Genomic DNA, 16,062 nt, shown 5'->3' on the forward strand with positions numbered 1-16,062 from the left:
TGATTTGATTTTAGAATGATCCAGAACCCTAAAAACCATACATAGAAACGTAAGCCCTAGCTTGATCTGAATCTGAAGGTTTGGATCCATGTTACTGGGTGGGGAAGGCTGTCTGGAAGATCCATGTTACTGGGTGGGGAAGGCTGGCTGGAAGATTAATGTTGCTGGGTGGGGAAGGCAGGCTGGAAGATCCATGTTACTGGGTGGGGAAGGCAGGCTGGAAGATCCATGTTACTGGGTGGGGAAGGCTGGCTGGAAGATTAATGTTCCTGGGTGGGGAAGGCAGGCTGGAAGATCCATGTTACTGGGTGGGGAAGGCAGGCTGGAAGATCCATGTTACTGGGTGGGGAAGGCTGGCTGGAAGATCCATGTTACTGGGTGGGGAAGGCAGGCTGGAAGATCCATGTTACTGGGTGGGGAAGGCAGGCTGGAAGATCCATGTTACTGGGTGGGGAAGGCAGGCTGGAAGATCCATGTTACTGGGTGGGGAAGGCAGTCTGGAAGATCCATGTTACTGGGTGGGGAAGGCTGGCTGGAAGATTAATGTTCCTGGGTGGGGAAGGCAGGCTGGAAGATCCATGTTACTGGGTGGGGAAGGCAGGCTGGAAGATCCATGTTACTGGGTGGGGAAGGCTGGCTGGAAGATCCATGTTACTGGGTGGGGAAGGCTGGCTGGAAGATTAATGTTGCTGGGTGGGGAAGGCAGGCTGTAAGATCCATGTTACTGGGTGGGGAAGGCAGGCTGGAAGATCCATGTTACTGGGTGGGGAAGGCTGGCTGGAAGATTAATGTTGCTGGGTGGGGAAGGCAGGCTGTAAGATCCATGTTACTGGGTGGGGAAGGCTGGCTGGAAGATTAATGTTCCTGGGTGGCGAAGGCAGGCTGGAAGATCCATGTTACTGGGTGGGGAAGGCAGGCTGGAAGATCCATGTTACTGGGTGGGGAAGGCTGGCTGGAAGATCCATGTTACTGGGTGGGGAAGGCTGGCTGGAAGATCCGTGTTGCTGGGTGGGGAAGGCTGTCTGGAAGATCCATGTTACTGGGTGGGGAAGGCTGGCTGGAAGGCTGTCTGGAAGATCCATGTTACTGGGTGGGGAAGGCTGGCTGGAAGATCCATGTTGCTGGGTGGGGAAGGCAGGCTGGAAGGCTGTCTGGAAGATCCATGTTACTGGGTGGGGAAGGCTGGCTGGAAGATCCATGTTACTGGGTGGGGAAGGCAGGCTGGAAGATCCATGTTACTGGGTGGGGAAGGCTGGCTGGAAGATCCATGTTACTGGGTGGGGAAGGCTGTCTGGAAGATCCATGTTACTGGGTGGAGAAGGCTGGCTGGAAGATCCATGTTACTGGGTGGGGAAGGCAGGCTGGAAGATCCATGTTGCTGAGTGGAGAAGGCTGGCTGGAAGATCCATGTTGCTGGGTGGGGAAGGCAGGCTGGAAGGCTGTCTGGAAGATCCATGTTACTGGGTGGAGAAGGCTGGCTGGAAGATCCATGTTACTGGGTGGGGAAGGCAGGCTGGAAGATCCATGTTACTGGGTGGGGAAGGCAGTCTGGAAGATCCATGTTGCTGAGTGGTGAAGGTTCGCTGGAAGGCTTGATGTGTTATTGGCAAGTTCAGTCAGATTCTCTCTATAGTGACTAGTTGGCGAGGCCGGTGAGTTTCTCTTCCTGTCATGCAGCCAGAGATCAGATCCAGGCTACAATATTTTCGCATCCCAAAATGGCACCCTATTCCGTATATAGTGCCAATAGGGCTCTAGTAAAACGCAGTGCACTATATAGAGAATAGGGTGCCATTTGGGACACTCCCTGTGGTCTATAGAGTATGTATTCTCCCACTATTTAAAGTGTGTCTGCCCTGGAGGCATGTCCTGATGTCTATTATGCATCAGTGGGGATGTGATGAGCAGTTGAACACATAGGAAAATATACACACAAAAAACATCTATCTATGACAAGAACAGATAAAGGAAAATACTGTAGTAGCACCATTTCTATTGTGTCTACAGGGATCCAGCTATTTCCATACAAATTAACATGATTTCAATGCACACGCGGGCACACACACACACACACACACACACACACACACACACACACACACACACACACACACACACACACACACACACACACACACACACACACACACACACACACACACACACACACACACACACACACACACACACACACACACACACACACACACACACACACGTCAGTCTACCATATGCATGCTTTGGCGTATATGAGTCATAGAGACTCCATTTTTCCCACAGGCAGAATGTCCTAGGAAAGAACCTGTTTTGTAGCATTAGAAGACTTGCAAGATATTCTACATTTCCCCAAATGTATTTCTCATAAAGGCAGATTGAGCAATTTATTCGAAAACAAATGGCATTTATTTCACAACAGGGGTTCCCATTATACTAGTCCCTATATATAACATACAACAATCCCAATCTGTCACAAACCAGAAAACCCGTTTAGCTCAATAGAAAACGCCTTAAGAAAAGAGGTCGTGTGAATGCTCACTTAGACATCAACTTAAATTACATTGAATTTTATTGAATTGGACTGGAAACCCATCAGAGCAAACAGTATGACACATGTTTTATTTTTTATTGAGACGATTATCAAAAAAACATTTGGTGTGTTTATTTACCTGTTCTGTCTGGCTTTCTCTGGCGCCTCGGACAGGGAAACTATCTCTTGAACAAATGGGTGTGAACTTGTTTTTATTAGGGCATGTCAGAGTAACATAACTCACAGTCTGGCACTTATCTGTGCCAGGAGAGATGATATTATAGCGCATGGTGATGATACTGTTGATCACAGTTCAACGTAAGGCCTACCTTATCCCCAGGGCTTGTGTGTACCTAGCTGGCACCCTATTCCCTATTTAGTGCACTACTTTTGACAAAATAGGATGCCATTTTGGATGATGCCTCCATCACAGTCCCATGCCTTTCTTTTGTCACATTTCAATATATGGGCACTGTCTCAATATATCTTTCTCAAATAATTTTAAGCATTTGTCTACAGGTGCAGAGCCAGACATGTTGGTTCCAGGAACTCAGTCAGGAACTCCTCTGCTAAGAACTCCTCGGCCAGGAACTCCTCAGCCAGGAACTCCTCAACCCAGAACTCCTCAGCCCGGAACTCCTCAGCCAGGAACTCCTCAGCCAGGAACTCCTCAGCCAGGAACTCCTCAGCTAGGGACTCCTCAGCTAGGGACTCCTCAGCCAGGAACTCCTCAGCCAGGAACTCCTCAGCTAGGGACTCCTCAGCTAGGGACTCCTCAGCCAGGAACTCCTCAGCCAGGAACTCCTCAGCTCGGGACTCAGCCAGGAACTCCTCAGCCAGGAACTCCTCAGCTAGGGACTCAGCCAGGAACTCCTCAGCTAGGGACTCCTCAGCCAGGAACTCCTCAGCCAGGGACTCAGCCAGGAACTCCTCAGCTAGGGACTCAGCCAGGAACTCCTCAGCCAGGAACTCCTCAGCCAGGGACTCAGCCAGGAACTCCTCAGCCAGGATCTCCTCAGCGAGGATCTCCTCAGCTAGGGACTCCTCAGCCAGGATCTCCTCAGCGAGGAACTCCTCAGCCAGGATCTCCTCAGCTAGGGACTCCTCAGCCAGGATCTCCTCAGCGAGGAACTCCTCAGCCAGGATCTCCTCAGCTAGGGACTCCTCGGCTAGAGACTCAGCCAGGAACTCCTCAGCCAGGAACTCCTCAGCTAGGGACTCCTCAGCTAGGGACTCAGCCAGGAACTCCTCAGCCAGGAACTCCTCAGCCAGGAACTCCTCAGCTAGGGACTCCTCAGCTAGAGACTCAGCCAGGAACTCCTCAGCCAGGAACTCCTCAGCTAGGGACTCCTCAGCTAGGGACTCCTCAGCCAGGAACTCCTCAGCCAGGAACTCCTCAGCTAGGGACTCCTCAGCTAGAGACTCAGCCAGGAACTCCTCAGCTAGGGACTCCTCAGCTAGGGACTCCTCAGCTAGGGACTCCTCAGCTAGGGACTCCTCAGCGAGGAACTCCTCAGCCAGGGACTCCTCAGCTAGGGACTCCTCAGCTAGGGACTCAGCTAGGGACTCCTCAGCTAGGGACTCCTCAGCGAGGAACTCCTCAGCCAGGGACTCCTCAGCTAGGGACTCCTCAGCTAGGGACTCAGCCAGGAACTCCTCAGCTAGGGACTCCTCAGCTAGGGACTCAGCCAGGAACTCCTCAGCTAGGGACTCCTCAGCTAGGGACTCAGCCAGGAACTCCTCAGCTAGGGACTCCTCAGCTAGGGACTCAGCCAGGAACTCCTCAGTTAGGGACTCCTCAGCTAGGGACTCCTCAGCTAGGGACTCCTCAGCTAGGGACTCAGCCAGGAACTCCTCAGCTAGGGACTCCTCAGCCAGGAACTCCTCAGCTAGGGACTCCTCAGCCAGGAACTCCTCAGCTAGGGACTCCTCAGCCAGGGACTCCTCAGCTAGGGACTCAGCCAGTGCTCGCTTATTGTGTAACAGATTCAGTAGGTGTTCTCTGCACAACATCTCTCAGTGTGTCAAAGTCCTCACAAATACCTGTTTGACACATTATATCTCATTTAACACAATGTCGTGGATTCAACTTCATTCAGAGAAATGTAATGAATCATTATCTGTTTACTACTAAGGTATACCATTAAAACATATAATTGTATAGTGAGAAGCATTTACGTCCGAGGTTTAGGAGTGGGAGAGGAGTGGGGGAACACACACACACATAGTGTGTTTACTCTAGTATCCTGTAATGAGAGAAATTCTCTCACACCCGTCTGTCTCCCAGCACCTCCCACTATGGAGAGAGAGAGAGAGAGAGAGAGAGAGAGAGAGAGAGAGAGAGTGGTGAGTGCAGAGAGAAAGAGCGAGGAGGAACCAGGACACAGTGTTCTCTGAGGAGTTTACGGCCTTCCTGTGGTTTCTCGGGTTGTGAACTTGAAAGGGCTGCATTTAGAAGTGCCAAGCTGAGCCCACGTATTGGATAACAGACACTGCTATACGACTCCATGCAGCTAGCTACGCTACATACATTTAGAGGTGCCAGAGTAAGGCTTAGACAACGCAGAGTAGACGACCACGTGCAGCTAGCTATCCTGCAGATGTTTAACATGCCAGGTTAAGGCTTACAAAACAACAGAGTAGACTACAACTTGCAGCTAGCTACAGTCATTTATGCCATCACTGTAAATTTAAATAAAGTTTAATTAAAAAATATATATAATAAAAATGAAACATTTATACACCTATAGCTGTATGTATTAGATAACGCAGCAGAGAAGGCCTAGACGACTCAATGTCGCTAGCTGGGCTCAGGTCGAAGGATTATTACAGTGGAAATGCCACCCCTGTTTGTTTACCTGACTTTATAAAACACATGTTGGCCTCAGATGCCAGAGACATCTTCCCTACATACCACGGGCAACACACACCTTTTCTTAGAAACACTTGTACAGATGTAATTGGATCACTCTTTTATTGCTGAGAATTTTCCAGTACCGGAGGAAACTTGTAGTTTATTCAAGGTTTAAAAAGGGTTCTAAAGTTTGTTTTGCCCTAATGATGTCACGCCTTGGTCTTAGTATTTTGTGTTTTTGTTATATATTTGGTCAGGCCAGGGTGTGACATGGGTTTATTTTGTTGTGTTTCGTATTGGGGTTTTAGTAGGCATTGGGATTGCGGCTGAGTAGGGGTGTCTAGCATAGGCTATGGCTGCCTGAGGCGGTTCTCAATCAGAGTCAGGTGATTCTCGTTGTCTCTGATTGGGAACCATATTTAGGTAGCCTAGGTTTCACTGTGTGTTTTGTGGGTGATTGTTCCTGTCTCTGTGTTTGTTGTCACAAGATAGGCTGTATAGGTATTCGCGTTTCGTTTGTTGTTTTTGTATATTTTGTTATTTCATGTATCGTTCATCATTTTTATTAAAGAACATGAGTAACCACCACGCCGCATTTTGGTCCGACTCTCTTTCAACAGACGAACGCCGTTACAAATGAAAAATGTATCAACCCCTATGAAAAATTACATTCATTATAATCTACATAATAATTCACATTTTTCACATCCTGTTGCTGCCAAATTATTTTCCCGCTGTAGCAAACTGGATCAAATTAAGATGATACATCTATTTTACTACACAACCCATTCATATTTTCCTCTTCAAGTTTCTAGAATATAAGAGACGACAAGAGTAAGACCACGTGTTTCATCTGCGGTCTTGAATGTTACACTTATCTAAGTCAGTCCTATGATATGTTGGAAATTCTATGTACCCAACTAAAATATGAAATGGTTTAGCATTTAATACACTAATCCACAGCTAGAGAAGAGTTGACATTCCCTCTTGGTTTAGAGTCTCACTGTCACAATGCTAAACACATGTTATGAAATGCTGCTATGGAACCAAATGTATTTAGAGGGGAAGTGGGCTACTGCATTAAACGTTGCTTTAATAATCCCATATTTAATTATAATTGTTTGATTGGATTTATACTGTCATATTTCAGTGTAGAAGTGATGCACAGTAAGTCCTTGTATAAAATGTGATGAATGGCAATTATACGTTCTGTAATTTGCAATAATTATAAAGCATATTTTTAACATTTTTAACAGATTATTATTGCAACTTTAATTCAACTTTATGTGATTCATTAAAGGTAAATTGAGTCACACGTATCTTACTGAATAAATTGTTCTTTCTAGCTAGCATCATAAGCTTTTCTATCTCTTATTTATGCAACATGTAGGACTTGAATGTCAACCAGTCTCAGCCCTGAAGGCTGTGAATATAGAATGTTTTAAATTCTGCTATTTCCTCTGAATAGGTTCATTGGTTTAATTCATTGCTTAGAATAGCCAAACAACCTTAAATACACAAACAATCATTACAGTTAAGTTACTTAATAACTGACCCCAAAGCTGGTCTGCGGTGGCAGGTAGCTTAGTGGTTAAGATCATTGGGCCTGTAACCGAAAAGTCTTTGGTTTGAATCCCCGATCCAACAAAGTGGGAAAAATCAACCGTTCTGCCCTTGAGTAAAGCAGTTAACCCCCATCAACTACTCCCCGGGTGACTATGATGTCCTGGACCTCTCTGATTCAGACGGGTTGGGTTAAATCACGGAAGACACATTTTGGTTGAATGCATTCAGTTGTGCAACTGACATTGAACCTTAGGAAGAAAAAAAAAACAGAACAAGTAAAATAGCAAATTTTATTTTTATTTTTATTTATTTTTATTTCACCTTTATTTAACCAGGTAGGCTAGTTGAGAACAAGTTCTCATTTGCAACTGCGACCTGGCCAAGATAAAGCATAGCAGTGTGAACAGACAACACAGAGTTACACATGGAAATTATTGCATTGACATTCTCATTCAAACCTATGAGGTGCAATTTGGTAATTTGAATTGTTTTGTAAGGAAGTCCTTCACAGACATTGTATTGCATAACATCTGTTTAATGCTAGTTATGACACAACACTTTGTGGTTAACACTCACACACCTTGGTCTGTTGCCGCATGTTCTCAGATCTGTGCACTGTAATTCTTAGGACAAGGTAGTACACATAAATCAACGAGGTAGTACACATACGGTAAATCAACGAGGTAGTACACATAAATCAACGAGGTAGTACACATAAATCAACGAGGTAGTACACATAAATCAACGAGGTAGTACACATAAATCAACGAGGCAGTACACATAAATCAACGAGGCAGTACACATAACTCAACCTGGTAGTACACATACGGTAAATCAACGAGGCAGTACACATAACTCAACGAGGTAGTACACATAAATCAACAAGGTAGTACACATACGGTAAATCAACGAGGTAGTACACATAAATCAACGAGGTAGTACACATAAATCAACGAGGTAGTACACATAAATCAACGAGGTAGTACACATAAATCAACGAGGTAGTACACATAAATCAACGAGGCAGTACACATAACTCAACCTGGTAGTACACATACGGTAAATCAACGAGGCAGTACACATAACTCAACGAGGTAGTACACATAAATCAACAAGGTAGTACACATACGGTAAATCAATGAGGTAGTACACATAAATCAACGAGGTAGTACACATACAGTAAATCAATGAGGTAGTACACATAAATCAACGAGGCAGTACACCTATGGTAAATCTACGAGGTAGTACACATAAATCAACGAGGTAGTACACATACGGTAAATCAACGAGGTAGTACACATACGGTAAATCAACGAGGTAGTACACATAAATCAACGAGGCAGTACACATAAATCAACGAGGCAGTACACATAACTCAACCTGGTAGTACATACGGTAAATACAGTACACAGAATCAATGAGGTAGTACACACGGTAAATCAATGAGGTAGTACACATAAATCAACGGTAAATCAGTAAATCAATGAGGTAGTACACATAAATCAACGAGGCAGTACACCTACGGTAAATCTACGAGGTAGTACACATAAATCAACGAGGTAGTACACATAACTCAACGAGGCAGTACACCTACGGTAAATCAACGAGGCAGTACACCTACGGTAAATCTACGAGGCAGTACACATAACTCAACCTGGTGGCTGATTTGTTGTGGGGAAAAAAATCCAAATGACAATGTCATCATTCCACAATATATTTCTGTTTCTCTGCACATGTCACGTGTGCTCCCTCTCCGACCTTTATGTCACCAGGCTACTCGTTATGGCGCACACCTGTCACCATCGTTACCTGCGAGTCGTCAGACTCACCTGGACTCCACAGGCTCGACAGGCTGCCGTGCCTCAGCTGGTGAACAGGTTCCCGTGCCTCGACCGAGACAACCGGGGAGGTCTCAGCCGGCTCATCAGGCTCTCATGCCTCAGCCGGTTTGTCAGTTCTGACCGGTCCGCTCTGGATCCCCGGGATCGTCCTTTTGGTTGGCATCCTGCGGCTGGAGCCTAGCGCCGGGGAGGGGGTACCGTCACGTATGCTCTCTCTCCAGCACTCTAGGTCGCCATGTTCCCGCGTCTCAGCCGGACTGACAGGTTTCCTACACCTCAGCGGAGGTGACCTGTCCACAACTGATCCCAGGGATCATCATTTTGGTCGGCGTCATGCGGCTGGAACAATGTGTCGGGGAGGGGGTACTGTCACGTGTGCTCCGTCCGCACCCTCTAGGTCACCAGGCTGCTCGTTATGGCGCACACCTGTCACCATCGTTACGCACACCTGGACTACATCACCTCCTTGATTACCTGCCCTCTATATGTCACTCCCTTTGGTTCCTTCCCCAGGCGTCATTGTTTCTGTTTCAGTTTCCTGTCTGTGAGTTGTTCGTGTTTCTTGTTTTGTTCATTTGTTTATTAAATGATGCACTCCCTGAACTTGCTTCCCGACTTCCAGCGCACACGTTGTGCGCTGGGAGTTTTCCACAGGGATGCTGGCCCATTTTTACTCCAATGCTTCCCACAGTTTTGTCAATTTGGCTGGATGTCCTTTTTGCGGTGGATTATTCTTGAAACACACAGACAACTATTGAGTGTGAAAACCCAGCAGCATTGCAGTTCTTGACTCACTCAAACCAGTATACCTGGCACCCACTACCATACCTGTTGAAAGACACTTCAGTCTTTTGTCTTTCCCATTTATCCTCTGAATGGCACACGTACACAATCCATGTCTCAATTGTCTCAAGGCTTTCACCCGTCTCCTCCACTCATCTACACTGATTGAAGTGGATTTAACAAGTGACATCAATAAGAGATCATAGCTGTCATGGAAAGAGCAGGCGTTCCTGATGTTTTGTACACTCAGTGTATATTTGCCATATTTAGAAGAGTATCTCAGTCTTATTAAATTCCCATGAAATAATAATAAAATTAATAATAGTAGTAATAATAATAGCAATAATAGTAATAATGATAATAATAATAACAGTAAAACGAATAATAACAGTAATGATAATAATAACAGTAATAATACTAATAACAGTAATAATAATAATAACAGTAATATTGATAATAATAATAACATTAATAATAATAATAATAACAGTAAAACTAATAATAACAGTAATAATAATAATAACAACATTAATATTGATAATAATAATACCATTAATAATAATAACAGTAATAATGATAATAATAATAACATTAATAATAATAATAACAGTAATAATGATAATAACAGTAATAATGATAATAATAATAACATTAATAATAATAATGATAATAATAACAACAGTAATAATAATAATAACAGTAATAATGATAATAATAGTAATACCAATAATAATAACAATAACAGTAATAATGATAATAATAATAACATGAATAATAATAATAACAGTAATAATAATAATACCAGTAATAATGATAATAATAGTAATACCAATAATAATAACAATAACAGTAATAATGATAATAATAATAACAGTAAAACTAATAATAACAGTAATAATGATAATAATAGTAAAACCAATAATAATAACAATAACAGTAATAATGATAATAATAATAACAGTAAAACTAATAATAACAGTAATAATAATAATAACAGTAATAATAATAATAATAACATTAATAATAATAACATTAATAATAATAATAACAGTAATAATAATAATAATAATAACATTAATAATAATAACGATAATAATAACGATAATAATGATAATAATAGTAATAATAATAATAACAGTAATAATAATAACAGTAATAATAATAATTGCAATAATAGTAATAATAATAATAATGATATTAGTAATAATAATAATAATACTCGTAATACGAATTATTATAATAGTAATAATAGCGATAATAATAATATCAACAATAGTAATAATACTAGTAATAATAATAGTACAATTATGATACTAATAGGTATTATAATAATAATAATAGGTATAATAACAATAGTGATAATAATAACAATAATATTAGTAATAATTGTAATGGTAATAGTAATAATGATAATAATAATAATAATAATAATAATAATAATAATAGTAGTAATAATTGTAATGGTAATAATAATAATAGTAATAATAATAGTAACAATGATATTAATACTAGTAGTAGTAATAATAGTAATGCTACCAATAATATAATAATACTATTAACAGTAATAGTAGTAATACTACTAATAATAATGGTAATAGTAATAATAGTAATAATAACAATAATAATACTAATGACAGCAATAATACTAATGACAGCAATAATACTAATGACAATAATAATAATAATAGTCTCTTTCTTGCTTGCACTGACTTAGCTGATATATTTGCTTACTATGACCGGGATATATGGTTGTCTCACCAAGCTAGCGTAAGATGACATAATAATAGTAATATAATAGCATTATTATATAGTAAGTTGCTCTGGATAAGAACATCTGCTAAAATATAACATGCTAAAATGTATGCCATCGACTCCTCAGAAAAACAATTCAATGTGAACTCTTTGATGAATTTGTCAACAGGTCCTCAACTTAAGTGGGTGTCATGTTCTGTTTTGAGGAGTACTGAGCAGCAGGGCCTGCTTTGAGGAGTACTGAGCGGCAGATATACTAGCATTACTGAGTAGCAGATATACTAGCAGTACTACAGGGGAGATCAACAAATATTCCCAGCTGTTCCAGAGAGAGAGAGAGAGAGAGAGAGGGAGCTTCACACACACACACACACACACACTTTGGGAGAGAGCTTGGCAGGCAGTCACAGCGTCAGTCAGACACACAGAGGCGAACAGTGCAGCATAAAACTATTAGTGTCATCTAAAAAGAGAAGCACATACGGACGGACAGGTACGACAGGAAGCAAGCACAAATGATTTTAAAAAGTACACATCGTACATATACATTTAACATCGTTATGATGAAGGTGGCCTCTCTCATCTTTTTAAGTGAGAGAACTTGCACAATTGGTGGCTGACTAAATACTTTTTTGCCCCTCTGTAGCTATGGATGCCGGCACTCACCATCCATGATTTAAAAGTTGTAGTTTTAACCATGTTTTGTGGCTATACAGTGTTTGTTTACATATAATTTGTTTTTACAAACATTGGAGTAAAATAAGCATATATTTTGGGTTCTGATGGGGTATTTATGAGTTATATTCTTCAAGAATCAATTGGTATAAATCCTTAATTTAAAAGTCTAAAAATGGATGTACCACCTGCAGATTGCCCCTTTAAGTGAATGATCAAATTAAAGATCCCAGCCGTTTTACGAGGACTGAGTCCTTATCTGGAGGAATGTACAGACTGAGTCAAAGACATGGTAAACATATTTTAACGCTGACTGGGTGTCTATTTCTGCTATGGTGCTGCGTTGGTGCAGTTATCTCACGGATTAGTCCCAGTCCGAGACAACCCTGGAGGGCGTCCTTTCTAGCCGCAATGGATAACACATTAAATGGCACATTGGAGCCTCTGAACATTTAGTCCTAAAGCTGTTGAGGCCATACCTGGGTTCACATAGTATTTGAAAACTCTTAAATAGTTTACTCTTGTTTGATTGAGGTTGCTTGACACAATGGAACCAATGGAATAACCCCAAAAGTGCAAACCCTACAAACATGGCACGCCAGGTAAGGCTAAAGCTAAACCATCAAAGCATTTGAAAGATTTCAAATGCTATTTGAACCCAGGTGTTGTTGAGGCGTCTAGGCGGCCGCTGTGCCGCAGCACCAACTGATAAGATCATCATGTAAACACACCCTGGATTTGTTCCAAATGGCACCCTATTCCCTATGTAGTGCACTACATTTGACCAGAGCGCACAGGGGAGAAAAAGGCTACACAGTGATGCTTGTACAAGGAACCTTATGTAACTGTATGTAATGTATGCAGAGAAACTGGAGCTGGTCGTGTGTACACCTCCCCCATCATCCCACTTCTCTCCCACTCCTCATTATAGGACTTCCCCCTCCTTATTTTCACTCCACTGTGTGTGTGTGTGTCTGAGTCTGTGTGTGTGTGTGTGTGTGTGTGTGTGTGTGTGTGTGTGTGTGTGTGTGTGTGTGTGTGTGTGTGTGTGTGTGTGTGTGTGTGTGTGTGTGTGTGTGTGTGTGTGTGTGAGTCTGTGTGTGTGTGTGTGTGTGTGTGTGTGTGTGTGTGTGTGTGTGTGTCTGTGTGTGTGTGTTTGTGTGTGTGTGTGTGTGTGTGTGAGTCTGTGTGTGTGTGTGTGTGTCTGTGTGTGTGTCTGAGTCTGTGTGTGTGTGTGTGTGTGTGTGTGTGTGTGTGTGTGTGTGTGTGTGTGTGTGTGTGTGTGTGTGTCTGTGTGTGTGTGTGTCTGTGTGTGTGTTTGTGTCTGTGTGTGTGTGTTTGTGTTTGTGCGTGTGTGTGTGTGTGTGTGTGTGTGTGTGTGTGTGTGTGTGTGTGTGTGTGTGTGTGAGTCTGTGTGTGTGTGTGTGTCTGTGTGTGTGTGTGAGTGTGTGTGTGTGTGTGTGTCTGTGTGTGTGTCTGAGTGTGTGTGTGTGTGTTTGTGCTTGTCGTGTGTGTCTGAGTCTGTGTGTGTTTGTGTGTGTGTGTGTGTGTTTGTGTGTGTGTGTCTCCAGTCCTGTGTGTGTGTGTGTGTGTGTGTGTGTGTGTGTGTACACCTTAGTGTAGTAAACAGATAATGATTCAATGCATTTCTCTGAAAGACATTGAATTGTGTGTGACAGGTGTGAGTAACAGGTGTGTGTGTCTGTCTGTGTGTGTCTACTGTTGTCCTGTGTTTTAGCAGATACCTTTACCTCCCCACTCCCCATCTCCTCCTACTTTACCCCACAGTATCTCCAGTCCTGTATCTTTACCTAAATGCTACAGTATCTTTTAATGGTACACCTTAGTGGCCAGGTAGTATCTCAGATAATGATTCAATGCATTTTCTGAAAGACATTGAATCTTCAAGACCTTTTGTGTGCCAGGACAGTATATAACAGGGTCAACTACTGGCCAGCTACAGTATTAAACCTCGATGTTACCTTTACCTTTATTTTAGCAGATCCTCCTGTTACCTTTACCTGGCCAGCTACAGTATCTCCTCCTGTTACCTTTACCTGGCCAGCTACAGTATCTCCTCCTGTTACCTTTACCTGGCCAGGTATATCTCTTCCTGTTACCTTTACCTGGCCAGCTACAGTATCTCCTCCTGTTACCTTTACCTGGCCATCTACAGTATCTCCTCCTGTTACCTTTACCTGGCCATCTACAGTATCTCCTCCTGTTACCTTTACCTGGCCAGGTACAGTATCTCCTCCTGTTACCTTTACCTGGCCAGCTACAGTATCTCCTCCTGTTACCTTTACCTGGCCAGGTACAGTATCTCTTCCTGTTACCTTTACCTGGCCATCTACAGTATCTCCTCCTGTTACCTTTACCTGGCCAGCTACAGTATCTCCTCCTGTTACCTTTACCTGGCCAGCTACAGTATCTCTTCCAGTTACCTTTACCTGGCCAGGTACAGTATCTCCTCCAGTTACCTTTACCTGGCCAGCTACAGTATCTCCTCCAGTTAACTTTACCTGGCCAGCTACAGTATCTCCTCCAGTTACCTTTACCTGGCCAGCTACAGTATCTCCTGTTGGGTGGCGTGGAAAGAAGAGCTGAACGCTGCATGCTGGGAAAACTGAAAGCAGAGAGGTTACCCTGGTAACGGTGACGGCTAATATCTTCATCCAGGTCAAGAGCCACCCCCCTACACACACACACACACACACACACACACACACACACACACACACACACACACACACACACACACACACACACACACACACACACACACACACACACACACACACACACACACACACACACACACACACACACACACACACACACACACACGCACAGACAACACTGATCATAACTGACAGGGTATTTATATTTACATTAGAAATTCCATATAGCTGTCATGTCATGAAGTACTACACGTTCACATACACGTTTTCTCACTTGTGCTTTCTGTCGTCACGTCAGCTTGCATAAATCAACTGTTAAAGGAATGAGAGTGTTCTCCCTCATGTTCCAGGCCAAATCTCTCCCACGATCTGTGTGACTTCACAGAAGAAACACTGGAGGGTAAGAACTTCTATTGGCATGTCCTTCAACATCAACGTATCGCAAAAACAAATACTTTAGATGGCATCTTAAAGAACATTCGCAAGGCATTTTGTTCGTCATCGCTGTGTACTAAAGTGTAGTGAGGAATGCAGCTTTCGTTGTACCCTCTCATTGTGTGTTTGTAGATGCCTACAGACAGTGTACCCAGTGTATTTCATAGACCGTATAAATACCTTACTTTACAGAGCAATGGACTAGAAAAAAACAACGGAATATTCAGATCATTTGCTGGAGCACAGCCCTGACACTGACAATAGCTAAGACAATACAACACAATACAATACAGTACTATACTTTACAACACAATAGAAAACAACACAATAGAGTACAACACAATACAATACATTCCAACACAACACCCTGCAATACATTATAGTGACAGACGGTTAAAGGGACGGCCAGATATGTAGTGACAGACAAGTGAAGGGACGGGCAGATAGAAAGTGACAGGCAGTTAAAAGGACGGGCAGATAGAAAGTGACAGGCGGTTAAAGGGACGGCCAGATATATAGTGACAGGCAGTTAAAAGGACGGGCAGATAGAAAGTGACAGGCAGTTAAAAGGACGGGCAGATAGAAAGTGACAGGCGGTTAAAGGGATGGCCAGATATATAGTGACAGGCAGTTAAAGGGAAGGCCAGATATATAGTGACAGGCAGTTAAAAGGACGGGCAGATAGAAAGTGACAGGCGGTTAAAGGGATGGCCAGATATATAGTGACAGGCAGTTAAAGGGACGGCCAGATATATAGTGACAGGCAGTTAAAGGGAAGGCCAGATATATAGTGACAGGCAGTTAAATAGACGGCCAGATATATAGTGACAGGCAGATAAAGGGACGGCCAGATATATAGTGACAGGCAGTTAAAGGGACGGGCAGATATATAGTGACAGGCAGTTAAAGGGACGGCAGATATATAGTGACAGGCAGTTAAAGGGACGG

The 16,062-nt window shown here is 42.8% G+C and overlaps 1 protein-coding gene across 1 annotated transcript; it reads right to left on the minus strand.

Moving 5' to 3' along the window:
• Positions 1-3,040: 3,040 nt before the first annotated feature.
• Positions 3,041-4,540, minus strand: LOC127929823 (meiosis-specific nuclear structural protein 1-like). Its single transcript, XM_052518281.1, has one exon. It carries the CDS (start codon positions 4,538-4,540, stop codon positions 3,041-3,043), a length of 1,500 nt encoding a protein of 499 aa, XP_052374241.1.
• Between the last annotated feature and the right edge of the window lie 11,522 nt (positions 4,541-16,062).

The sequence above is a fragment of the Oncorhynchus keta genome, chromosome 4 (genome assembly GCF_023373465.1).
Source record: "Oncorhynchus keta strain PuntledgeMale-10-30-2019 chromosome 4, Oket_V2, whole genome shotgun sequence".
Classification (NCBI taxonomy): domain Eukaryota; kingdom Metazoa; phylum Chordata; class Actinopteri; order Salmoniformes; family Salmonidae; genus Oncorhynchus; species Oncorhynchus keta.